Genomic DNA, 27,942 nt, shown 5'->3' on the forward strand with positions numbered 1-27,942 from the left:
GCGAGTCCTCCTTTTTGCACACACACGAATACAAAGAGCCATACGACCTTCGGGTATCCTTTTTCCATTTTTTTTCCCTCCTTAATCTTGTGTGTGTGTATTCAAAATTAAAAAGAAAAAATAGAAAGTTTTGGCAATGCTGGGGTGAGGAAATTGTTGTTAGGGGGAATTTTCTCTTTTCCCCATTTCTGTTTCTTTCTCTCTTTCCTTCTCTCTTATTCTTCTCTTTCCTGGTGAAGGCTTTAAATATACCAGTAAGTTGAGAGAAACAGGACTACCATGTACAACTGTTTGCAGTCAAATTTGGAGGCATTTTTTTTTCCCTCTTAAATTATCACACCTTAGGACAGGTTTTTGGGTTGTTTTTTTTCCTGAAGGGAAGAAAAAAATTTAGTTAAATGTGTATGTATATATATTATATGATACTATATCATATAATATATATCTATATAATATGTATAAAGTCTACTGAAAATTATCTCAATTTCCATCCCAGGTGAAATCAGATCTGAGATTCCCTAACTTCCAAAGCTGTTTGGTGTGCATCTTTCACACTCCCCAGACCCCTAAGAAGCAAAATTAAGAGACAATTGTCCAAGGCCAACAGGTCAAAAATACGGGGATATTTTTATATCACAAGTGAGTACCCTTTCCTTATCCCTTGAGAAAAGATGAGGTGACTTTGGATCTTTATCTGCTGCATATATGTTTTCTTTAGAACATTTGTTTCTCTGTGTCTTCTTGGAGCAAGAATATTTTGAGATTGTGTTCTTGTATATATGTGTTCAGTCTCTGTGTGTGTGTGTGTGTGTGTGTGTGCTGCATAGGAAAGAGTTTATTTTCAGAAGTGTCCATCTTTTGATTTTCTGTGTACAAATTGACTCCACTGTTGTCCATGTTGTGCTTCCAAGATCCACAAGGGTATTTCAAGTAGGCAAGTATGGCTAAGAAATTGTATGCTTTGTAAACATAGACCCTTCTGTGAATTGAAGCTTCTTAAATTGTTTTCATGTGAATATTATGTCTTCTCTTTCAGTTTTCTAAGAGGTCTGATTGGTGAGGAAATAAGTGGGGGGAAAGGGAAGGTACCCAATGATTCAATGGTATTAATCAAGTAATCTAGTATGTGGTTCAAAACCTTCTTTAAGGAACTCTTCTGCCTTTAGAGAAGTTTTTCCTTTTATTATTTCTTGTTTTGAAATGTACAGCTGTGTATACTTTGGCCTTTGTGTGTGGTTTGGTTGGTGTGTTATGAAGAGAAGTACCCTCTGGGTGATTTAACAAAACGGTCGTTTATAGTTCAGGAATTTAGTTTGAAAGACTCTGCAGTTGGCAGAGTTTCAGAAAAATAATCCAGGCAAGTCCAATTCTCAAAAAATTCTCATATGATGGAAGGAAGAGCCAAAGGCAACATAATGGGAGGGGTAAGAATTGCATTTTAGTTATGGTGTCATATTTTTAGATTGAAAATTCTTTCTATGTTGAGTATTCCCAGTGAGAAATATGTGAATTTGGAAGGGACTGGCAAATCAGAGTTATATTGCTAAGATGGAAACTAGACACAGCATCCTAGATATCACAAGGGCCTGAACCACATCACTGTGTTAGAAAAGAGGGGCATTTTAAAGCTAAAAATTATCTTTGCTTCTAATAAAAGCAGTTAAAAAGTCCCCTTGAGTTGGAGACTTCACATGCCTGAGAGGAGAAACTCTATCTCCTCCGGGTGATGAAGACAAAATTGAAATGTCACGAGTGCAGGAGAGCCGGTAGGCAAAACCAGACAAGCATACGGGTCAGCTCTCATCACAATGAATAAGATTTCCAAGCCCTTACTAATGGCTTCATTAATATTTAATACAAGTCCCCGGGAACCCTTGAGAATCTGGAAAAGTCCCTGGCATTTATGATGGAATTTGACCCGTATGACTTTCCCCAACTTCATTTGCCCACACTCTCTTAGGGGGCCTATCCGCATTTGACATTGACCCTGCCACGTGCGTGTTTTTGAGAAGCAGACCAGGGCCTTAGCTTGGGCCTGAGCCTGGCCCCCCGGGCACCGCCCGCGGCTCTCCTCGTTAGCGCCAGGCCCGGGAGGGCATCCAAGGGCTGGGGGACCTAGCCGCTTGTGGCCCTTCGCTCCCACGTCGGGTTAGCTTTGCCCGGCTCTGCGGCCCCGGGCGCTGGCCACCGCAGGGGCAGGCTCCCCCGAGGCTGCCCGGCCCGAGGCCAGGCTGACTGTGTGGGGAGGCCAGGGTGCCCAGGGGGCTCTTTGTGCCCTTTGTTAGGGAATTCTCAGGGAGCGGCGTGATCGCCTCCGTCCAGGGACCCAAGGGATCTGGTTGCATTCCGCCGGGCGTTATTAATGGTGTTCTCCCAACATCACCTCCCCCCTCCGCTGTCTGGGGAGCTGTGGAGGCCATGAGCGCTTCAAGATGGCGCCGGTGGCCATGAAAAAGTCGTCGGCCCGTCGCGTCCCTCCCTGAAGAGGCCCCCTCCCCCCCAGGCCCCTTTGAATGACTGCAAAGCGCAGCCAATCGAGTCCCTTTCCTGCCTCCCTCCTTCCCTCCCCCGCGGCCGCAGCCCCCTAACAGCCAACCTGCGGGAGACGAAGGGCGGGGCTTTCCCGCGTGCGCGCCGAGGTACACGAGCCGGCGGCGGCCGCGCGCGGCCAGGGCCCGCCCCCTTCCTTCGCCTCGCGGGCCCGGCGCGCGCCTGGCTCCGCGTGCCCGCGCGCGGCTCTCCGCGGCACACGCCGTGGAACACTGCGGGAGCGCGAGCGGCCCGAGGCCCTCGCGGTGGGCGCCGGGGCCCGGACTGCAGGCCGGCCGCCGCGGCGCCACCTCCCTGCCCCGGGCCGGCTAGCGCGCCTCTGACAGTCCGGCGTCTCCACCCCCGGAGGCGCCGTGGGCCGGGAGCAGTTCCCTCTAATAAACCAAAGCCAGGCCCATCCGGAGAAAAATCCGGAACAAAATTAGTGTTTGAGCAAATCCTGATTTTTTTTTTTTGGCAGAATGGGGGAGAGGAGAAAATACTCATGCGTTGTATTGTAGCCTGGTTAAAAATGCTCAAAAAAAATTGCTGGTTGGCAAAGACATCTTTCAATCCTTTCTCCCTCCCTTATCTTCCTCAGTTTCCCGGGTTTTCTTTATATCTTTATCCTAATCCCAACTAGGAAGTTGACTTTTTTCAATAATTTCAATCCGGTAAACATAAAAGACATTGCAGTCACTGTGAAAAGCGCTGAAGACAGAAAAAGAGGCAGAAAAAAAATAATTTTTAAGCATTTGTACAATGTAGAAAGCATTTTGCAGTAAATACGTGGTCATCCGCTGGTGATGTTAGCGTCTCCCCTCCGACAGTAAATGCCCCTTGTAATCTAGTGAGTCGTTTTGCACCTGTAAATGGAGCAGCAGCAGGAGCTCAAAAAAAGTCTGTAGACTAAAATGCCTTTTTGCTTATTTTTAATAAGGTTTGAAGTAGAAATGATCTCAGCGCATTTAAGAAAATCCTTTGCCAGCTTGACCCTGAATGACTAAAGGATCTGAGATATATTATCGTGGCTTGAAAACTTTTATTTTTCATAGTTTGGAGGTGAAATCATTCGTGCAGAAAATGCAGACTCAAACTGGGGGAAAAAGTGAAGGAGCTGCCAAGAGTGTGATATATTTAGTTCTAATACTAAACATGTGACTGGTGGAAACGTATGGTTAAGGTTAGGGGCAGTCACAGCCTGAATCACCTAAAAAAGATGAATTTTTATCTAAAATACTAGTTGCGAGAAAATATAAAAACAACATTGAAACATATATTGAGTTGTTAATGCTGATCTGCATCAGTGAAGGGAGTTTACTCTAGGGAATTCCCTATCCTGATGAAATCACAGGCTCAGATTTAAAAAAAAAGAAATAATACTGTCCATATTTAGGAGCTGAAGCTCTGAAATTCATAGGTTGGAAAGAGAATTGGACTAGAAGTCAGAAGACCTATAGTCTTGACTGCCATTTCCTAATTTTATTAACTTGGAATTTAACCTCAGTTTCTCAACTATAAAAAGGGAAAAGTAATATATTTCACTTAATTAACAAGGTTATTGTTGTAACAAGGTTGTTGTGGCACAATTTATGCAGTGGTGTCTTCAAAATTTTAAGATGATGTGCAAATAGGAAGTATTATAGTAAAAGATCTTTTCCAAAACATCTACACTAAAGACAAAAATGTGACTTCAGGGTGATCAGTTTTCTGAATTCACTCTTTTTTTTCTTAAAAACAAATTATGTCTTCTAAGAGAACTATTGGCCTTAAATAATCTATAAAATCAATAAGTGCAGAAATTAGCATTTAAATGTTAATTAAGGAATCCAGACTTTATATGTCAATAACTAGCATTGTCTTATTGAACACACTATGGGTGATAAAATGTGAGTGACTTGACTATGCTACAAAAGTTACACCTACACACAAACATGTCATAAATTTTATATATAAATATATATATCATACATGTACATAAATATACACACAATAATCAGCAGCTGGGTGAATAAAGTGCCAGGCCTGTAGTCAGGAAAATGTCTCTCATAGATTAAGTCTGGCCTTATACTAACTATGTGACCTTGGACAAGTCACTCAACTCTGTCTAGATTCCTCATCTGTAAAATGATCTAGAGAAGGAAATAACAAACCATTCTAGTATCTTTACCAAGAAAATCCCAAATGGAATCACATAGTATTGGGCATGACTGAAAAACAACAGACCTACTGAACTAAGATTTGCAAGGAACTTTACATATATTATCTTATTGTATCCTCTCAACAACCCTGGGAGATACATGTTATTATTCTCGAATTTACAGATGAGAAAAATTAAGAGTGAGAGAGTTTAAGTTCTTTTAGCTTGTGAGTTTCCGAGGCAAGCTTTCTGACCACTACACCATCTATTTCCTCAAACATAAATAAATGTACACACACACACACACACACACACACACACACACACACACACAATCTCCTAAGCATATCCATTGGTCCACCAATGCAAGTAGCATCCATGTAAGATGTGACATCCATAGTCCCTTGGCTTTGCTTTTCTTCTCTCTCTCTGCTTCATGTACCCTAACTGCCCTTGCATCTGCAGCAGATCAATGGTGTTTTTTACAGAACAGAGAGAAGTAGTGACTGACCTTATCTCAAAATGGCAATATGGCTAGTTTTTGCGATTTGGGGAGAGTGGGGATTCAAAATTACATCTGAAACTATAGCTCCTGAGCTCCTAATAGTGTACTTCCCATTTATAGAGTATCAATAACAATGTCTTCATTGACTCAAACATAAAACATTTACTAAACTATAAGACAACAACAATAATAACATTAATTCAACTGAAACCAAAACAATAATAAGACATCATGGTTACTGGGAAGTCCAAAAAAGGGGGGGAGGGGGACAGGAATAATCAAAACATCACAAATCCACTCATATACTTTGTTCCCTGTTCCACCAATACATGCAAGTTCTATGGGGGAAGTGAGCATGCATTTTGGAAACCTAGGAATATATAAATAGGGAATCTTCTGCCTGGGATAAGCTGTAACTGTGGACTTCACATGGACTTTTGCTCTCTTTTATCCCTAGAAACCATCTGTGTCACACAAAACCACTTCAGCAAGTTGCTACCCTTCTGGTCCTCCCTATTTTCTAAGCCAAGAAACTTCTGCTCTCAAGCTGATGAAGCAATTGACAATTCCATTTTTGTCCAACAGCCTCCCTTAGCAGGGGACTGAGGAGTTTAACATTTTTTAAATAAAAAACTAGATCAATATTGAACTTGTTCAGTAACAAGCCATTTCCTTAAGCCAGGCAACTGCAAAGTTGACTCTCTGGGCAATGCAGACAAGCCCAACTAGTTTTTCGGTCCATAAGATTCTGCTTTCTCCAGTTAGCCTCTAGCAAAGCAGTCTTTCTAATAAACACAGCTCACAGCAAAAACAGATGCCAAACCTGTCTCTCTTCATTTCTCCCCCATCCTGAGGAGCCCTAGAGAGCAGCCGGGCATCCTGTAGAGGTTTTAGACTTTAGGTGGCACTAGGGAGCAATAAGCAAGACATCGACCCGAAGTTGGGATTTAGCCTTCCAACCTCTCCAAAGCAGTCTCCCTCCAAAATACTGAATAGTCAGCTTTCTCAGCTGGAAGCAGTTTCCTCTCGTAGTCTTAAGTTTTCTATCCTTGATTTCTTGTAACTCTGTCTATTTTGAGTTTCCCCCATCTTCAACTTCTATAATCTTCCATTGCCTCATAACGAGTTACTTTATGAGGTAAATCAAGACATTCACCTTTCCATTACTACTTTTTTTTTTGCAAGGCAGTGGAGTTAAGTGACTTGCTCAAGGTCCCACAACCAGGTAATAAGTGTCAGAGGTCAGAGTTAAACTCAGGTCCTCCTGACTCAAAGGCTGGTGCTCTAGCAACTGCTCCACCTAGTTACCCCTCTGTCACTTATATAATCTTCCTAGAGTTTCCAAACAAGTTATTTGATTTAGTTTCTCAGTTAAAAATTTCAAAAGTCTAAAAGGAGTCACATGCTAATGACATTATTTCTGCAGCCATCATTAATGCACTTATTGCTCCTCTCAGTACATTCCTCTGAGAAGCAGCTCTTCATCTAATACTCAAAACGATTTGTGTATTGTCCATATTTTATCTGTTTCTTTACAATTTATCAGTTTTACTTGCACAAATGTGCTTTTTCTGATCTTTTGAGTTAACTAAATGTCCATATACAAGAGGGTGATAATACCTTTCACAAACTGACAGAGGCAACATATACACACAGGGTTGGTGAGTTTGTTAGTGTGAGCCATTCCTAGTATTGGAAGGCTTCCTGCCAATGCAGACAGTTAGCAACCCATTTGTGACTTAATACATAAGTAATAGGGAATTGTTTGAAGCACATAGAGGTTGTGACTTTTCAGTATCACAGAAATAATTGTCAGAAGTAGAATTTGAATCCAGGTTTTCCTGATAATAAGACAAATACAATCCACTATACCACCACAATTCTTCTATAGATATGCTGAGGTGGCAGAATGGATAGAATGCAGGACTTGGAGTCAGGAAGACATGAATTCAAATTCTGCCTTAGACATTTGTGACATGTAAGCAAATCAATTTCTCAGTTTCCTCTTCTATAAAATGAAAAAATAATAGCATTTAACCACAGAGTTGTTAGAGTCAAATGAGTTAATATATAAAGTGCTTTGTAATTCTTATAGTGTCATATAAATGTAAATTATTATTATTATACATATATGGAGATCATATAGAAATATAAATAATAAGTTAGCTGGATAAAATTTAGAAGTTAGAGATTGTTTTGCTAGAGGGAATTTCCTCTTTTGGTGATTCCCTAAGTCATTGAAATCAAGGGTCCTATATTGTTCCTTATATTGAAAAGGTTAGATTAAGTGGAAATTCTTTAGATTTAGCATAGAAAAAACAAAAGAAATTAGATTTGATTTATTGAATTGAAGTAGGGGATAAGGATGAAAAATTCAATAAGATATATTAAAAGACAACATGCAGTAATATAGTATTTTAAAAAGCATGTGTATCAAGAAAGAACATCTTCATTCATAGATTTTTTAGGAGGATAGTGTGTAGTGTGACTTTTCTCCCTCTTCTCACTTCAACCTATCTCTGCCCCTAAATCCTGCTTCCTTCCATTATCTAAAGAAGTGCTTATAGTCTTCCTCTCACAAGTTAGCTTCTGTACCCTCCTGTGTTTGAAGGAATCGTGATCCCATATTTATGTCCTCTATAATGTTTTTATTCATTCTCTCCTGACTGACTCCTTTTCTTCTGCTTTTAACCACATTGAAATCAGTAAAATTGTTAAGAGGAAAGAACTTTGGACTGGGATCCAAGAACTTGAGTTCCATTCCTGTTTCCATCATTAACAAACCTCTAAGGGATTGGATTACTCAACTGGAAAACAAAGCAGCTAGATTAAATTACCTCCAGGATCACTTTCAGGTCTAAATTTTTTTTTTTTTTTTTTTTTTTTAGGTTTTTGCAAGGCAAATGGGGTTTAGTGGCTTGCCCAAGGCCACACAGCTAGGTAATTATTAAGTGTCTGAGACTGAATTTGAACCCAGGTACTCCTGACTCCAGGGCCAGTGCTTTATCCACTGCGCCACCTAGCTGCCCCCAGGTCTAAAACTCTAACTCTTTAACTTTAATTATGCTGCCCCTTACAAATACTTTCAATCTTTGTTCTTTTTCATAGTTAAACTTGAATAAATTCAGCCTGTTTCGTCTCCATTCACTTCTTTTTAAATGCATTAGAATGAACTTTAATGTCATAGAAACTTCTTTGTAGAACTTCCAAGACCCTCCCCTCAGCAGTCTCTGTTGTGTTTGTCCTTATTCATTAACCCTTCATTCTTTTTTTTTTTTTTTGGCAAGGCAATGGGTTTAAGTGACTTACCCAAGATCACACAGCTAGGTAATTATTAAGTGTCTGAGGTCAAATTTGAACTCAGGTCCTCCTGACTCCAGGTCTGGTGCTCTATCCACTGCATTACCTAGCTGCCCTAAGTCCTTCATTCTTGAAACTTTTTTTCTGGCCTCCCTCATTGCATTTTTCTACCCCCACCATTTTTGTCTGTTATCAGTAGTTCTTCTTGCAGCATAGTAGATAGAGAGCTGAGCTTAGAGTCAGGAAAAGCTCAGAGCTCAAATCAGCTTCACACACCCATTAGCCGTGGGGTCTTGAGCAAATCATTTAACCTCTGTTGCCTCAGTTTTCTCAACTGTAAAATGGGGATAATAATAGCTCCTACTTTACAGGATTCTTATGCGAATCAAACAAAATAATATTTGTAAAGTACTTGGCCTGGTGCCTGGCTCTGCCTACATAGTAGGCCTACATGGTACCTAATATCTAGTTATTATAATTATAATTATTGTTCTTCACCCTTTACCACTCAAAGAACAATTCTTCCTTTGCTGTTTTCCTTTAGAGACCACATTCTTTCTCACAGTTTCAATTCACACCTTCAAGTCTAGCATTTAATGCACTTCGAAATCTGGTTCCAATCTCTTGCTTCTAGCTCACGCTTAGTTCTCTCACCTACTCTATAATCCTACTAAATTGGACTCCTCATCCTTTCCTGCATCCCTCTTGCCCTTTCCTACCTTCCGGTATTTTTGTTCATGATCTCCACTGTGCTTGGAATGTCCTCACCTCCCCCCCCCCCACTCCCCTCCAGCCATCTTAACTTCTTGAAATCCTCCTTATCCTCAAATACATCCTCCTCCCTGAGGCTTTAGTGGATTACTCTGGCCAGAAGTTATCATTTCCTGGAGGGATCTCTCCCAGAGAGGGCCATCCTATCCCATCAGTCTGAAGTGGCAGTGAAGCAATAAGTTAAGACTAGATTTGTGGGGTACACCAAAGAAGCCCATATACAAGAACTCGGTGCCTGGGAATTTAGATACAGTCTCCCTGCTTTGCCAGGCCACCCCCCCCATCACTTTCCTCACTTCAGAATCCCCACTCTTCTGTTGACCTTGACACTGTCCTTGACCTTGGGATGTCATTTTGCCTTGTTTCTGCTTATCTTTTCCCATATCCTAAGCTTGAATTATTTCTATTGCTCCAGCTGAAGGTTGCTGGAAAAGTCACACAACTATACCGACCTGTCATCTAACAAGTTTATGTAATCCAAACTCAGCTGGGCTCTCATTACCTCTTGGCAATCCTTTTTCTACTCTATGACTATCAAATTCCAGGCAACTGATGGTTCAATGGATAGAGAGCTGGATCTGGAGTCAGGAAGACCTGAATTCAAATGTATCCTCAGATGCTTGCTAACCATGTGACTCTGGGCAAATCACCTAACCTTTTTGCATCCATTTCCTCAATTGTAAAATAGGGATGATAATAACACCTACATTGCAGGGTTGTTGTGAGAATCAAATGAGGTAATATTTGTTAAAAAATAAAACACACAACAAAAAAGGGTCAGTGAATATTGGACATTATACAAATGCTTATTCTCTTTTCTTTTTTTAGCACAGGGTGTTCCAAACTTTTGCTTCTTTCCTCTAGTAATCTATACCACTTCTCCCCTTCTTCTTAGTAGAGGATCTCACCTCATACTTCACTGAAAAAAATTGATACCATCCATTAACATTCTTTCATCCCAAATGCATATTTCTAAAATCCTCAACATGATCCCCTATCCTTTCCTTCTAAGCAAATGAGATGGCCTTTACTAATGCCAATACCTCTGCTTATGACTTTGGTCCCATTTCCTCAAATCTTTTTGAAGATCTTCTAATTTTCAACCTTTTCTTAGTCTATTGTCTCTTATTGGAGCCTTCATTCATGCTGAGATCTCTCTCATTCTTTAAAAAAAAAAATTCACTTGATTCTATTGCCTTGAACTACACCTCTCTGGCTGTCTTCCTTTGTATTGCTTAACTTGAAGAGCCTGTCTATAGTCCTTGTCTCCCTCTCTACCCCTACAACTCCATTTAGTATGACTTCCACCTCTTGATGGAAGCCACTCTCTTCAGGATCATCAGCGATATATTTTCTGCCAAATCCAATGAATTTTTCTCAGTCCTCATCATTCTTCACATATCTTCAGTATTTGTCTTTGTTGATTCCCTCCTCTGAGTTTTCATAACATTGTTTTGTCATGGGCCTCTTTATACCTATAGGACAGATTTTTGTCCATCTTCTTTGCAAAGTCATTATCCATTTCTCACCATTTCTATGGATATACCCCAAAACTGTTCTGGACTCCTTCCTCCTCTCTATTCTCTAAGTAATCTCATTGCCTATAGATTTCACTATCATGTATATGCAGATATCTCTAAAATCTAAATTTATCTAAAATAATATATCTAAGATTATCATATATATGTATATATCCAATCCTTAACTCCCTTCTGAGCACCAAGTCTTATACCCATCTGCCTACTAGACATTTAGATTTCCTATAGACATCTCAAAACTCAACATAGCCAAAACAGAACACATTATACTGATAACACCTATCTCCTAGGGTTGTTGTGACAATAAAATGAGAATATTTGTAAAATTCTTTGCAAACCTTAAAGCACTCTATAGATACTACTATGTTATTATTGTTTCATATTTCTATTGAGGGCAGCACCATTCTTCCATTTAGTCATCCATTTGTAATCTATGCATTATGTTCAACTGTTCACTTTCACTTACCACAACCAACAAGTTTTGTTGGTCCGATCCCCCTTAACATTTCTCACATTCATATCTTCCTTTTTACTAACCATGCTGTACTAAGTACTGGGAAATGCAAATACAAGAAAAGTCCATACTCTTAAGGAACTCAAATTCTAGCAGAATTGTTGAAGTTGTGGAGCAAGCTAAAGAGTGAGATGAGTTGGGAGGGTTAGTGTCCCCGTCCCACCTCATGACTCATTTTATTTTGTATTATTCTATATTTACCTATCTTAAAACTGTTGTAGCTTAATTCCTTGAATTTTGGGAATAACTCACTCTTTTTATTTTGTTTTTATTTTTTTCCTTTTGCAAGGCAATGGGGTTGTGTCTTGCCCAAGTTCACACAGCAAGGTAATTATTAAGTGTCTGAGGTTGCCCCTAATTCACTCTTTTTATTCTTTTTAAAATAAATTTATTTATTTATTTTTTAATTTTACAAATTTTCCCCAAATCTCACTTTCCTTCCCCCACCCCCACAGAAAGCAGTTTTACTTTTTACACTGTCTCTATGCAATACATTGTTCTAAATTGAATGTAGCGCACTCTTTTTTAAAAAAAAATTTATTGTATTTTTTCCAATTACATTCAAAGATAGTTTTCAACATTCATATTTTTCTAAGATTTTGAGTTTTATATTTTTCCATCTCCCTCCCTTCCCTCCCTACTCTTACGGCAGCAAGTAATCTGATATATACATGTAGAATCATGTTTAACATATTTCCATATTAGTCATGTTATAAAAGAAGAATATGGAAAAAGAAAAAAAAACATAAAATAAGTTTTGAAAAGTGAAAATAGTTTGCTTTAGTCTTAATTTAGACTCCACAGTTTTTATTCTGGATATGAATGACTTTTTCCATCACATTTCCTTTAGAATTGTCCTGGATCACTGAATTGCAAATAGGATACAGAGGACACTCTGAAGGTCTCTCTTAAGAATTTTGGAATTAACCTTTCTGGAGAGCAATTTGGAATTATGCCCCAAAGGACAACAAAAGTATGCATACCCCTTGATCCAGAAATACCACTACTGGGTCTATACCCTGAGGAGATTATGAAAAAGGGTAAAAACATTACTTGTACAAAAATATTCATAGCAGCCCTGTTTGTGGTGGCAAAGAATTGCAAATTAAGTCAACGTCCTTCAATTGGGGAATAGCTTAACAAACTGTGGTATATGTATGTCATGGAACATTATTGTTCTGTTAGAAACCAAGAGGGATGGGGATTCAGGGAAGCCTGGAAGGATTTGTGTGAACTGATGCTGAGCAAGATGAGCAGAACCAGAAAAACATTGTACACCCTAACAGTAACATGGGGATGAGGATCAACCTTGATGGACTTGCTCGTTCCATCAGTGAAGCAATCGGACAATTTTGGGCTATCTGTGATGGAGAATATCATCTGTATCCAGAGAAAGAATTGTGTAGTATGAACAAAGACCAAAGACTATTACCTTTAATTTAAAAAAAAAAGTTATCTTATGTAATTTTGCTATCTCTTATACTTCATTTTTTTTCCTTAAGGATATGATTTGTCTCCCAACCCATTAAACTTAGATCAATATATACCATGGAAACAATGTAAAGACCAACAGACTGCCTTCTGTGGGGGGTGGGGTGGGGGTAGGGAAGCAGATTGGGGGGAAATTGTAAAATTCAAAAATCTTTCTTTTATTTATAAAAAAAGAATTTTGGAATTGATTATGCAGCATGGGAGACAACTGGCACAGGACTGCCCAGCATGGCATCCCCCATCAGAGAACAAGGCAAAGGAAATGTGAGCTGCTTAAGTTTAGAGTAAAATCCCAGGTGTTCACATAGACTATTTGTGTCCAATTTGTAGTAGGATATTCCAAACTTGTATTGGTGTGATCAGCCATATTTGGACATACTGTGACTTGTCTCTAATATAGTGATGTCATTTTGGTCTTCTTCAATAACTAAGGATAAGAACCAATCAAATAACCAACCCACAAAGAGGAACTAAGTGCATCATAGCTGATCATCACACAATGTTGCTAGAAATAACTCCCTTTTATAAACACCTAGCACAGTGCCTGATCTGGAGTAGGTCCTTATTAAATATATTGTTAAATGTCTAATGGTTTGTCCTTTATAAAATTTCTGTTTTGGGGTGGCTAGGTGGTGCAGTGGGTAGAGCACTGGCCCTGGAGTCAGGAGTCCCTGAGTTCAAATCCAGCCTCAGACACTTAATAATTACCTAACTGTGTGGTCTTGGACAAGCCACTTAACTCCATTTGCCTTGCAAAAACCTAAAAAAAAATAAAATAAAATTTGTTTTGTTTTCTGCCTTATTCTATGAAATTCTATGTCTCTTAATCATGGTAGTTAAGTTGTTAAACCTATACCAAAAAAAAATTTATTCTATATTTTATATTTTATTCTATAAAATTCTATAAAAATGAAAAAACAAAAATCCTCATAGCTTTTAATCCACTCTTATGCACTTGATATTGTTATATTTTGTATTATCATGGGAGCAGCATGGGAGACAACTGGCACAGGACTGCCCAGCATGGCATCCCCCATCAGAGAACAAGGCAAAGGAAATGTGAGCTGCTTAAGTTTAGAGTAAAATCCCGCACATAGACTATTTGTGTCCAATTTGTGGTAGGATATTCCAAACTTGTATTGGTGTGATCAGCCATATTTGGACATACTGTGACTTGTCTACATGCCTTGTCTCCCCTTTTAGACCATTAGCTTCTTGAGTGAAGTTATCTTATTAATCATCATCTCCTCTGGAAAGAGGTGAGAAACCTTTTCTCTGCCAAGGTGTCATTTGGATATTTGTAACATCATTGACCTCCCATGTGGTCAAACATTTAATTAATTCATCCCTAAAAAGTTCCTAGATTTATTGAATTTCAAATCCTGCCTGTGGTTGTCATGGCAGTGCCAGATCATGGACCTTAACATGTCCTGTTCTAGAATTTAGCACAATGAACCTTACACATAATAAATGCTTTGTAAATATTTATTGGATTAATTTTATAGATATGTTACATCTCTCATTCTGATCATTTACTTGTTATTCAATCCTCTATAGCTGCCTTTAGCACATATCCCTTGCATGTCATGTTGGCACTTGAAACAACATATAAAAGCAGAAGTATGATCCTCTCTAGAACACTAGCACTTTATATAAATTTTTCATTTCTGTCAGTGGCACTGCTTTTCTCCTATTTTCCTGACTCATAGCATTGGAGTTATGAGTGGCTTTTTTCTGTTTTTATTCCCACCTTCCCTTATGCCATCCCAACTGTCCAAAAATCACCAAATTCCACCAGTTATGTTTCCATAATGTCTCTGTTGACCCTTGTTTCATTAAATCCTGATCCTTCACTTGTACCCAAATCCAGTGTGGCTACTCCCAACTGAATTACTTACAGTCATTGCCTAGCTATTTTTCTAGTCACTTTCTCTGTTTGAATTCATTCTATGAATTACTACAAGATTAATATTTCTAAAATCTTTTTCATTATATCTCCTAATTCAGAAATCCACTGATGCAACCTATTAACTTAGATCAAATCCAAGTTTAAGTATTCCAGCTACTTATCCCATCTTCCTTATCTACCCATTTCACCCTTGGCAAAGCCAAGTTGGTCCATCTATCCATCTATCTATCTACATGTACTTACATATTGCCTAACTAAAATTTTCACAATTATAAAAAATACCTGGAGTGCAGAAATGTTGTTTTCTATTTTCTTTTTTTAAATTCATTTATTTATTTTTATCCATATATACATGCATATTTTTAAGTTACAAAATTTCCCTCCACCCTCCCTTCCCACCCCCTTCCCCTCATCTCAGCAGGGAACAGTCAGGTCTATTTTCTTAATATTCACTAGGTACTCCAAAAATACTTGCTGAAAGACCCAGTCATTGTGTTCACTTCCTTTTCTTCCTCAGTAGATTCACTGTTAAATGGATTACTCCACCAGCACAGATTACAATTCCAAACCCTGTATGCCATACTTTATCATCCACACTTTGACAATTTGGGGGTTAATGTGCTGCCACAATATATGGTATCTTGAGTTACTAGAGGTCAACCTTTTGTGTCTCTCTAACCTGAGCTAGGTTGCTCCTTGAAGATCAGGCACATACTGAACTTGTTCTCAAATTCTGTTCAGGACAGTAGGACCAATCAGAATTTATGTTCCTGGAATAGGCTCTGGGAACAGAGAACCCAGGATCATCTTCCATGAAGCATCTACATTTAAACATCAGAAGTGATGCCTCAGCCAGTACATAGCCATAAAAAAAAGGGCCAAAAATTTATCAATTCAAATGTTATTTAATTAGCCCATCTTCTAATGGGGATACCCAGAGAATGTAGTATACACTTATGTGTGTATTTGGATACAGGTTTGCATGCACATGGGTATATGTGTGTATATACATACATATGGGTATATCTATGTATCTATATTTTTATATTGCCTAACTACCTCCAGTAGGGGTAGGGAGTCAGTTAAAATGGTCATGAGGAATTCAAAGGGCAAGGATCAATCAGCTCAAGTTGCAGGAGTGCAATATATAAGAATCCAGAATGGAGATGTGAATACTGAAGGGCAGATCGCTGCTAGCTGAGGGAAGAGTGGGAGGAAGGGACATCACTGGAAAAACTAGCCAAGTGAGGAGCAGAATCACCAGATGTTACAACTGTCAGGTTGGGACCACAAAGGGCTTGGCAGCCTATGGAGCCAGCTGGAAACTGGGAGCCACGTGGTGGCCTAAGCTGATTGAATTTTAATTCCTGGTTCCACCAAGGCTGTACTCAGCCAGCACAGCATTTTGGAGCCACCCTTGCTCCAAATGCAGGCTCCAACTTTTCTCATAGCATTTGTGTTCAAAGGGCTTTCCCCTTCATGGCAGGCTTTATAAAAATCCTGAGAGAAGAGTGAAGGAAGGCTATTTAGAAAGGAAAAGATAACAGAGATTGACAAAAACAATCATCTAATGCTCTGTTTTAACCTTTGGTTTTAATTTTGCTTTAACTTTTCATTTTAAGTTTAGTTGTACCTTTCAGTGACTTTAATGACAAAAGAAACAGTAAGTGGATTTGGGTTAAGCTCTTTCAAATGTGCAGAGGCTGTTTCTTTGATATGGAGGTAGAAAAGAGCAAATTAAAAGCTATTCTTTAATAACCAAATGTAATTAAAAGGAGTCATCAAATTAAGTTTCAGTACCTCAGAGGCACAGACATGTTAGCTGTTTCTAGGATGGGTTTGTGGATTCTAGAAAAATTAGATCTACAAAATGTTAGCCAAATTGTCTCCTGTCCTTTTAATTGTGATTTTATGATAAAATTAACTGAGTAAGATAAAAATATATCTCTTGAGGAAACTCTAAACCTACTTAAATTTTTGTCACGTACTGAGTTCAGGCAGGATTTTTCTTAATTACAATATAGTATCATATAGAAAACAATAAATTTATGATGTTCCTTGAAGTTTTCCCATAACTAGGGGAGTTAGGATTTTGTTTTTTTGGTATAGGTTTAACAACTTAACTACCATGGTTAAGAGACTATAATATGGTTTTTCAATAATATACTAGTCCTTTTATCAGAAGGGTCAAGGATCATGTGAAAATGATACTGGGGTAAAAATGTAGCTAACTAAAGATTCAGGCAGAGCATGAAAAAAAAATCATGTAAAAGACTGACCCTGACCCAGAAGAAATTTTAACTTAAGCCACCATGAGAGGATGAGAAGTAAGGAAGATTATAGAAGCAAGAGAGGTTACATGAGGATGATACATGAGTATATCATCCCAGAGGATGATAAGCAATGAGGGGAAGGGTCTAGGGGTGTGAGGTGTTATTTGGAGGAGGATGTCTCCCAAAGTAGGCTGTCTTCCCAAAGGAAGGGGAGCCTTCAAGATATAAGCAGTAAGGAAGGGTATAGGGACAAGAGAGTTTAAGAGATGAAACTCCCCAAGAATGGGCTGGCCTCTCAAAGAAAGATGCCCAGGAAGCTCCTAGAACTGAGATGATGTTGATTTGCAGTAGGTCAAAGACCCTTTCTGGCTAAGCAGGGACCATTGTTTTGTTTCATAGGATTCCAGGGAGGAGCAAGGTCCTTTACTAAAAATTTATAGACTTCATTTCAGTAAGGTGAACAATGGGTTTGAGGGTAGGGGAAGAAATATGGTCAGTTCAGAGGGTACAGATTAATAATTATAAAACAGATTTCTCTGATCAATATTTCCTCTTCAATGGAAAGTGCTAACGATTGGCAGAATCAAGAGGTAGCATTAATACAAAACCTAGGGATTCTAAGAGATGGAGATAAGGATACAGTGGCACACAGTTGATGCAATTTTCAAACCTCTATTAGGATGCATAAAGGCTGCTTTGATTCTCCAGCTTCTTGTCTCATCCAAGAGTTTGGAGGGAGGAGTAGAACTAAGTTAAATAAGCCAAGTGGTCAGTGTTCCCAAGTTAAAGTTTCCTGACCCATCTCATTTCACTCCTTTACTATCTTCCCATCCCCATTGTCCCAAAATAATTTTGAAAGGGTGATTTGCTGCTTAAGACATGAGAAACACTTATGCTTATGGAATTGCTAAAGTCTGAATATACTTTTAATGGCTACATGTACTTTTAATTTATGAAAGGGGTAGTGTTTCTGGCTCTCCCTGTTAATAGGAAGCAGTAGCAATAGTAACAATAATAATAATATTAAGAAAAATAATTAACATTTATCAATCACTTTAAGGTTTAGGGTTGGAAGGAATATGTTCTGGATCAAGAGAAACAAAATTAGAGTTCAATTGGTCAAGAAATGCCCTTCAAAAGACATTTATTTCTCTTTGTCCAGTTTATCTGAATTTGGAGTAAATATGTCTTATAGATAGCACTATGAGGACAAAATAACCTTTGTGAGGTGTTTTGAACTCTTTAAAGAATGATAACATAGCTAAAGGTGGTATTACTGCAGTTATTACAGTGATGAGAGTAAAGAGACAGTCCTACATTTTTCTTCCTTAATCTTACAATTTTTTCAGATGATTGTGGATCTTCTTTTCTATTCCATAGACAGGTTTTTTGGCAGGGTTCCATGACCGGATCCAGCAAGAATCCTTCTCATCCCCTGAAAAGTGAATTCATCAGAAAAGTTCCTGCCAGCTTTATCCTCATATGTAATCAGTGTTTGTGATACACTGTGGAGTGTTCTGACTCTAAAGTGGCCCAAGTACAGGCAGCCCAGGGATTGCAAATAGAAGATGAAGATGTCCTTCACCCCCCTGGCCAAGCCTAAGCAACAGAGGCACTAAGGAAAACAATCTCCCACCATGGATCTACTTGCCAGCTCCTCGCAGAATCTACTTCTGGTTGTCCTTAAATGAGGAGAAACACTTCCAAAGAGCCCAATGCTTGTTCTCAGTCCTGTGAAGCCAGGTTTAACCCTGGACAAATTTTGGAAAGCTCTACTGGTGTAGACACAAAGGACTGTAACATTGCCTCAGTCAGAAATGTCCTTCAGCGCCACCATCTTGTTTTCCCCACCTAACGGCAATGAAGGCAAGTGTTGCTGCTGTGCCTGTAAAAGCGAACCAAGTGGTGGTGGCACAGGGCCTCCAGGGGGTGACCCTCAACCTTGTACCCCAATCACTGTGACAGGACATGGTTTAGCCGTGCAGAACTCAGAGCAGCTCCTGCACATCATATATCAACGGGTGGACAAGGCAGTGGGATTGGCTGAAGCTGCCTTGGCTCTGGCAAAAGCCAACAATGAATTGTTAAAGCGTCTCCAGGAGGAAGTGGGTGAGCTGAGGCAGGAAAAAAGCCCTTCCACTGAAGAAGGTGGGGAAGATGGGGCACACTGTACTCCACCCGAGGAACCAGGATCTCTCAAGGGGAGTCCTGGTGAAGCCTGCAAGGCATTGTCTGCAGCAGAAGAGGAATGTGACAGTGTGGGCAGTGGTGTACAGGTGGTGATTGAGGAGCTAAGGCAACTGGGAGCAGCCTCTGCTATTGGAACCGGACCCTTGAGCTTTCCATCAACTCAGAGGGATATTCGGCTACCTGGGTGTGCTTTGGCTTCCAGCGAAGTAGCCCCACTGCTCAATCCTGTATGTATGGCAACAAGGAAAGGAGTAATATAATTTCCCTGCACACTTTCCATGCCCAATTTTCTCTTTCCTTTTCTCTCTTTTTTCTAACCCCAAACTTTTCTTTTGGTTATGACTATAATAGAACTGAGTGCAGGGTCAAGTTTCTCCTACTCCCAGAGAAAGTCATCCCTAGAACTTTTTTTCTGAATTGTGATCTCTTTGGCAAGAGCCACTTATGGAGTGTGCATGGTGATGGGGGTGTCCTTCCCTCCCTCTCAATAATTCCACATGGCACATTCTCCTCAACAGCTGTCTCTGCTGCTCCATAGGCTCTGCCTTTCCTGGCGAGAGTGCCTGCCGTGCACAGACGGCTCATTCATATTTTATCACGGGCCCTCTGCTTGCCAAGAGGAGTTCAGTAGAGGGGGTGGGGGGATGTAAAGAAGAGGAGAGGGTGACAGAGGTGGGGAGGGAGGAGAAATACTTGTTTGATAGGGGGAAGATAAAATGAGGAAGAAGAAAAGTTGATGGGAGTGAAATAAATGAGGAAAGAAGAAAAATGGGGAAGAAAATCTATGGGAAGGGAAGAAGAGAGGGATTAAGGAAAGACAGGTAAGAGTAGTAGAGCTGGAAAAGAAGAAATATTAAGAGATGAGAATTAAGTGGGAATCATTCATATGTGTGGGGACAGAGAAGGAAAGAATAGGTTTAATGATCTAAAGAAAGAAACAAGAAAGAGATGGGGGGGTAGAATGTGTTCAGATTTCTTTCTTCCTTCTCCACTACTCATGGTTGTATGTTTGTAAATCTGCCCTGTGTAGAGGGGGAAAAACCAAAACAAAACCCTGCAAAGATATGCCACTTTATTGTATTGAGAGATAGGAGATAGATAAAACTGCCCTCCTCTCTGTCCTATTTCCACCCCACCCTCAGCTTATACATTTTCAATAATGAGCCAGGGTGAAGGAACAAAATATACAGGCTAGAAGGGAAGAATGAAACTCCCAGACCATCTGCTGGTTCTGAAAAATGAATATCTAAACTCCCTTTGTCCCCCCTCCCATATGACACTGCCACTGGCCAGTTCCCTGGTCACAGCTTTGTCCTAAGTATGGGATTGTGGGTAATGGTCAGTTACCCGAGCCTGGTCATGACCATGAATGAAGTGGAAGGTAGTGAGGGACTGAGCTGGGAGGAGCAGGGAGGTGGGGAGGTGGGGAGGTGGGGAGATGGGAGGGGGCCAGACCAGGCAGTGCCCCAAGCTGTGTGTTTTCTTTCAGGCAGGGAAGGCTTCCAAGCCGACAGGATGGAATTAGATTTCACAGCGCAGAAAGCAGCTCACAGGTCTATAAATCTCAGCCTCCTCCCCCGCTTCTTTCTGTGCTTTTTTTCCCCTCACTTTCACTGTTTTGTTTTCTTGGCTGCAGAAAATCCCCCTCCTTTCTCCTTCCCTCTGCCTCCCTCCCTGCTCTGTATGTCCTTGGGTGAGGGCACAGGCAAGTCAAGTGGATGTCAGGTCAATGATATTCAGATGCTACCAGGTCAGGATCCAGGTGAGAACACTGTACTGGCCTAATAGAGGGAATGGAGGGCAAGAGAATAGAACATTCATATAGCTTCAGCAACTCTTCAGTGTGTATCTCCCCTAGAGATTTCTGTCTTTAGCCCTTCCTTTTTCAGTCTCGTCTATCTTATTTCTCCCACTGTCTGTTTCTGTCTTCTCTCCTTCCCTCTCCTGCTTAGTCTCCTTCTCCTATCACCCCACCTTCTCTTAGATAACATTAATCTAAGTGCATTCTTATGTCCAAGAACAACCATCCACATATGAGTAAGCACAAGTAAATATACTCAAAAATAAGCCCCATCCATATACTCAGCCATATGACAACCATATAACAGGAGAGACCTTAAACACACCAAAGGCACTGACCAACCTGCTTCTACTGAAGTCAGAGAAGTAGCTTCTTGGTCATGCGAGACCCCTGTGAGGTTCCTCTGTGCCAAGGCCTCTCCTCCATTACAATTCTGTGTCCATTTCCTTAATAGGGAACAACAGGTGATAAACCCAGTTCCCTGCCTATCCCTTGCTATCCCCTTCTCCTCCACCACCCCATTCCTCTGGACCTTGACTGCCTAACAAGCTGTATTTTTCTGTTCTTAGCTGGATGACTATGTGGCCTCTGATGGGGCAGTACAGCGGGTGCTAGTTCCTGCTTATGCCAAGCAACTCTCTCCAGCAACACAACTGGCCATCCAGAGGGCATCCTCAGAGACCAGCCTGGAGAATGGGGCCAAGTTGCCACCTCCGCGCCCAGAGGATGTGCTCAGTGCTGCGGCTGCGTTGGATACGGCCTTGGAGGATTCAGTCCCGGGTGGAGCTGGGGAGCTGAGATTATCCTTGGGGTTTGCAGCTTCTCCTGGCAGGGCCAGAGGGGGTGGGCAGAAGAATTCCAGGCGCAAGCGAGATCTGGTGCTTTCTGTGAGTGTGCTGAACTTTGACAGTTCTCCTCAAACCTGAAAGGGCAAGCTGCAGGCAGATTGATCTGAAAGAGCAGCAAAGTCCACAACTTTTTTCAGTGATCTTAAAATAATCTTGACAGTCAGGAAAATCTTCCTTATAGGATTATAGCAAGTTGGTATTCCCCAGGAATTCACTGGAATCAGTCTGCAAATGTAACCAGCAGCTTTGGGTAGGTGCCAGGGCCTCTCAGGTTATAGGTATTGAACAGGAAGGACCCACATAGGCTTTTCCTTTAGACCTGAAGAAATTCCATAGATGGGGGCATCTCCCAATACAAACAGACCAATTTCTAGAGCCTCATCTTCAAACAGAGATGCTTGGCAGCTTTAAGAGACTTTTAAGGAATTTGGTTTAAAGCAGGTCTTCCAGAGATGCCTTCTGAAAATGGTCTCAAACCCCAAAGGGAAGGTCCTGGGATTATCCTGTCCAGGTGGATGTCCTCCAGACCAGCAGCTGGCTGTAGGCTAGAGGAGACCTCTTAGGAGAGCTGGATACAACTGAAGTCAGTTTCTGGTTCAACTGATACCTTTCTCTTGACCTGGGAAGAGAGGCTGGGAAGAGGGGGAAAATCCTATATCAGGTAGTGGGATAGCATTCACATTGGACTGTAGTAGAATCTAAATTCATTTAGTCATTACAGTTCCTTCATTAACATAGAAACCCCGAGTGTATTTCTCTTCCTTATGTCTTCTTAAATTCTTCTTATTACAGTATAAATCCATTTCCCATTACAAAATCTCACCAAAGATCCTACATTGTATTTTAGCCTTTCCACCCATTCCTCTAAACACCCCCAACTTAATTTTAGTATCATTTGCCTTTTCTCAGAAAACCTATTTTTCAACTTCTTAATTATCTCTGTGACTTTTCTTTTTACCACTCCTCTCAGGGTGGGGTATCAAATGAAGTCATCTAGGTCTGCTGTTCCTTTGGAACTCCAACTCTGCATTTGATAGGGACAAAAATCAGTGAGTTTTCAGGGTCTTTCCTTCATACCTTTAGCAGTACCCCAAAAGATCTTTCCTGCCAAGGACAGATATATTTAGTCTCTTCCACATGGGTTTCTGGCCCAATACAATTATTATTTCTGACTATTAGAAATGGAGCAAGGGACTCAGAAATGCATTCATGTGTGGTGGAAAGAAAACAGTATTATATAAGCAGAAGAGTAATGTGATGTAGCATAGTGGCTCATGGACCTCATTAGCAATCTGGTGATGTTTATATCCCCCCCTCCCCAGAATATTTTTAAAAATATAAATGAAGATATGGAAGATTAAAAAAAGAAACCAATTATATTGAAATAGTTGTTAAAAATATTTTTAAAAAGAAAAAGGAAGGACGGCTAGGTGGTACAGTGGATAAAGCACCGACCCTAGAGTCAGCAGTACCTGGGTTCAAATCCGGTCTCAAACACTTAATAATTACCTAGCTGTGTGGCCTTGGGAAAGCCACTTAACCCCATTTACCTTGCAAAAACTTAACCCCCCCCAAAAAAAGAACCCCTTAGTCAGTAAAGTGAACTTGGAGTCAGAAGCTGAATGGAACTGTAGATTTGGGGTCTGGAGTCAGAAAGACCTGAATTCATATATAGCCCCAGCTACTTACTAGCTGTGTGACTTTGGACAAGTAATTTACCTTTTGTTTGACTCAGTTTCCTCAACTGCAAAATGGTGCTTAATAACAGCATCTACCTCAAAAGCTTATTGTGAGAATCAAATGAAATAATATTTATTAAGCAATTATCACAGTCACATGGTAAGCCTTTAGTAAATGCTAGCTATTATTATTATTGTTATTATTACCAACTTGAAAAGTAGTGACAGTCCTTACTAGAAGCCTTTGAGCAGAAGCCAGATGTTGATAATGTTATAACAGGGATTCCTGAATTGGACTGACAAATTTGAACTTGGCAACCCCAAAGGTTCCTTCCAACTAAAGGTTCTAGGTCTCAGGCTAGTGGTAATAACACCTAAGATGAATTGGAAGCTCTAGCTGGTCCCTTATCTCCTTCCCTATCTTTTCTCCAATCAGGGGAAAAAAGATCTCCATTGGAAATTCTGGACCTGCCAAGAAAGGACACCTATGTAATAAATTTTACCAAGTGGCAGAAAAGGTTCATTCAGAAGATCCCAGAGGGAGGCCAATCTAAAAAATGTTCCTCCCTAAGTGAATAGTAACTGATTCTATTAACAATATGAGCTAATAAAAACCAACATTTATGATTTGTAAAGCATTTTACATATTCATCACGCATGCTAGGATTCTATTTTTTATATTTTTTTCTAGAAATTGGTCCACAATGTACATAACCACATCACAAATGACAAGAGGTTCAATGGGTCAGAAAGGTGAGCTCCTTCAAAATGGTTGGTACCAGGAAGAAATAACTCTTCTAAAGGAAGGCTGATGGGGGTTGGGGGAATAGGGAAGGAGGTGGAAGGACGTTTGATAGATGGAAGTAAAGTATCCACCACTCCCTAACACAGGGGGATATACTAGGTGACCCTCATAGAGGGTCCTTGGTAGAAATGTAAATGGGACTTTGTTGAGGTGGAATCCATGAATTCCCTGGAAGTCTGAAGGAAATTACTTGGGGTCTACTGAGGACTGGGTGGTTTGCTCTGTCCAGAACACAGTGAAAACTACTTAACTTTTTTTTTTGACAGTATCAAGTCCTCTTGGAACATTTCAGTGGTGAAATTTCTCCTGGAGAAACTCAAGCAGGAGTTGGTGACCAGTCCCCACAATTACACTGATAAGGAATTGAAAGGTAAAGGAAGCCTGGGTAAACTTCCATCTCAGATACCTCTGTTTGCTACTCCTGGTGTCAGCAGAGGAGGAGCATGGCTGAGGAATGAGCTGGTGGCTTTGGTATTAGAATGAGGGCAGGAATGAGATTTACTTTTACCCTCTGGATCCTGAATCCACACAAGTAGCTCCCAAATGCTTATCATTCCTTTCCTTAAAGTTGAAGGTAAAGTTAGGAGATAAGAGCTAGAAGATCACCAAGCATTGGGATTTTGTATTTGTCCCTACCAAATGCAGAGTTGGAGTTTCAAAGGAACAGCAGACCTAGGTGACTTCATCTGATATACCATAAATCTAAGAGTGGTAATAGTAGAAAAGAAATAAGCAGAATGTCCTCTGGTAGAAGTCTGATCCCTTGTCACAGGATCAGAGGATCAAAGATTTAAAAGTGGGAGGGACTGGAGAGGTTGTCCGGTCCAAGCCTGTCATTATAAGAACCTAGATTGTAAATCCAGGCTTTTATCTTGTTGCTTCCTTTTCTGCTTCATCCATAGCTATTATTCCAGGCTAATAAATTAGAAAATTCTGCCACAGGGTGATTTGTAAATCTTAATTCTTTGGGCTTTCACTAGGAGCATATAGTAGGTAGCTAGTCTAAGGGTATTGGTATATGGCTGGGTTGGAGGGAAAAGACCAGACAAAAAAGGAGTAAGTGCTTTCTAGCTCTGGACATTTGGGGAACACAACTTATAAAGGGTCTTGGGTCTATTCTGCCTCAGAGGCCTTTAAGAACCTCTTCTCTTCTCTTATGGTAGGGGCTTGTGTGGCATACTTCCTCACCAAAAGGCGTGAGTATCGAAACTCCCTGAATCCTTTTAAGGGCCTGAAGGAGAAAGAAGAGAAGAAATTAAGAAGTCGCCGATACCGGGTAAGAGTTCCCCATGTTCTCCATTCCTGGTACCAAACCCCTTATAATGTCACACTATGGAATTAGGTAGAGGAAAAAGGAACTGAGAATAGGGCCGACACTCAGGAAAGATAAGGCTGAAGGCCCACTAGGAGAGGAGGAGGATAGAGTTGCTTGCTCTAAAATTGGTCTGAAGATTGAGATCTTACTTGGCCAAAGCCTCAGAGGGACAAGTAAAGCACAGAGCTGCAAGATGCAGGGGAATGTAGTAGAGGGTAAGTAAAGTCCTCTATTAATTGTTTCTTTTATTTTTGCAAGGCAATGGGGTTAAGTGGCTTGCCCAAGGCCACATGTCTAGGTAATTATAAAGTGTCTGAGGCCAGATTTGAACTCAGGTACTCCTCACTCCAGGGCCATTGCTCTATCCACTATACCACCTAGCCGCCCAGTAAAGTCCTCTATTATAGAAAAGGCTCAGAGCTTAGACAAAACAAGAGATATTAGTTTCCAAAACTTGCTTTCAATGCCTTATTCTTTCCTAAACACCCTTGTTCCCCTTGCCATTTTCTAAAATTTGATTCACACACCCCCCCATCACTCATCCTAATTTCTGTCCTGTGATCCTGTTTGTAGCTCTTTGCTAATCGATCCAGTATCATGAGACACTTTGGAGCTGAGGAGCAGCGCCTATGGAAGGATGTGACAGAGGAATTAATGTCGGATGAGGAAGACAGTCTTAATGAACCAGGGGTCTGGGTGGCCCGCCCACCTCGATTCAGGGCTCAACGTCTCACTCAACTTTGTTACCACCTGGATGCCAATTCTAAGCATGGCACCAAAGCCAACAGAATATATGGACCTCCTTCAGAGCGACTGCCCTCTGCTGAGGCCCAGCTCCTTCCTCCAGATCTCTATAATCCTAACTTCCAGGAAGAAGAAGAAGGAGGTGATGAAGATGCACCTATTTCTTCACCTTTTGACCAATCCCACAAAACCTTTTGCCCTGACTTGAACTCATTTATTGAAATCAAAGTAGAAAAGGATGAGTGAATATTATGACCAAAAGAAAAGCTCTGGCTCCTACCAATCCTTATGCCCTGGCATTAAGGGCAATTGGGATTCCTAGATTAACTGGACATTCCTTCCTTTTTGAGAAAGATCTCCATCTTTCATCTCTGATGAAAGTGGGAGCTGCTCATTTAATAGAATGACAGAAGATGGAGTGGGGAGGGGGGTGGTATAGGGAAGAGGATGAAGAGAAAAATTTATATTGAAAAAGTAATACCTGCAAGGGACAAGCAGGAAAAATGCTTCCCCCTACCCCTTTCTTTCTTTTATTGGATAAACAGTGTCCAGAAATAGATAAGGAAAGGACGAAGCAATGGGAGGGAAAGGAAGGGAGGGAGATTTCTAAACAGGAATGTGATGAGTCTACAAAACAAGAGACCTTTTTGTTACACATGTCCAGGCTTCTCTGAGTTTCTCTTTTCTGATTTCACCTCTATCTCTGGGGAGCAGTACTGGTTCTCCAGGTCTTACTCTGCAGTGGGAACAACATTGGGCCAGCCGGGCTAATGTCGCCACCTGGTGGACAAAAATCACTACTCAGTGAATCTGAGACTATAGTCTTGCTTCATGTAGGGCAACTGGAATGATCCCCACTGCATGTTTGGTTACAGCTACTCATGTTTTCCAGAAAATGACATGACCTGTCATTCAAGCTTCCTTGGGGTGGGGATATCTTCATATCACAAAAGGCCTGGACTAGTTCAATACAAATTTAACAAAAAATAACTCAGAGCATTGTAAGAAAGTTCATAAACATTTGGACCTCATTCTATAACAATTCTTGGAGGTACATGATGTATCATCATCCCTGTTTTACAGATGAGAGGTTCAGAGAGGTTAGAAACTGCTCCAAGTTCAAGTTTAATAAGCTAATGTAGGGAAAAGTGGAATTAGAACCCAGATCTTTTGATTCAAAGTCTAAGGCTCTTTCTGATACACTTTACTGCCTCCCTAGACTGAAAAGTGTAAATAGCTTAATTCAGAAAGTCTCTGCTACCTAGGTCTAGGCCAGCCTGAGGAGTCAGTAACCATTATGAGAATTATGCTTACCAGTGTTTACCAGAGGAAGCTCTGATTATCTACCATTTATCTGGAATGGAAACTCCAGTTAGCCACAGCAGTGCTCTATCCTCCCTCCTTTCTCCATACTGGATGAATTTATTAATCCCCTCTTTGCTCAGATTCACAAAATATTGGACTGGAAGGAGACTTACAAAGTCTGTAGTATCCTGCCTATCTTTCCTCAGAAAATGAATTTAAGGGGTTAGATGCAGTGACACTGGATAATCACTAATATTCATTTACAGTCTGCAAAGCACTTTATGT

At 40.5% G+C, this 27,942-nt stretch overlaps 1 protein-coding gene across 3 annotated transcripts; it reads left to right on the forward strand.

The window, feature by feature from the left end:
* On the forward strand, nucleotides 1-27,820 carry C4H14orf93 (chromosome 4 C14orf93 homolog). 3 transcript variants are annotated; one of them, XM_074234885.1, is made up of 8 exons: nucleotides 5-53; nucleotides 497-639; nucleotides 18,351-19,387; nucleotides 21,531-21,848; nucleotides 24,180-24,241; nucleotides 24,560-24,663; nucleotides 25,457-25,569; nucleotides 26,182-27,820. In XM_074234885.1, the coding sequence occupies exons 3-8, from the start codon at nucleotides 18,788-18,790 to the stop codon at nucleotides 26,596-26,598; spliced, it is 1,614 nt and encodes a 537-aa protein (XP_074090986.1). In that variant the 5' UTR covers nucleotides 5-53; nucleotides 497-639; nucleotides 18,351-18,787; the 3' UTR covers nucleotides 26,599-27,820. The 3 variants fall into 3 exon arrangements, with proteins under 3 accessions (XP_074090985.1, XP_074090986.1, XP_074090987.1); XM_074234886.1 differs by having other exon boundaries at nucleotides 14-144; XM_074234884.1 differs by lacking the exon at nucleotides 497-639 and having other exon boundaries at nucleotides 1-53; nucleotides 18,320-19,387.
* The last annotated feature ends 122 nt before the right edge of the window (nucleotides 27,821-27,942 follow it).

This window comes from Macrotis lagotis, chromosome 4 (assembly GCF_037893015.1).
Source record: "Macrotis lagotis isolate mMagLag1 chromosome 4, bilby.v1.9.chrom.fasta, whole genome shotgun sequence".
NCBI lineage: Eukaryota > Metazoa > Chordata > Mammalia > Peramelemorphia > Peramelidae > Macrotis > Macrotis lagotis.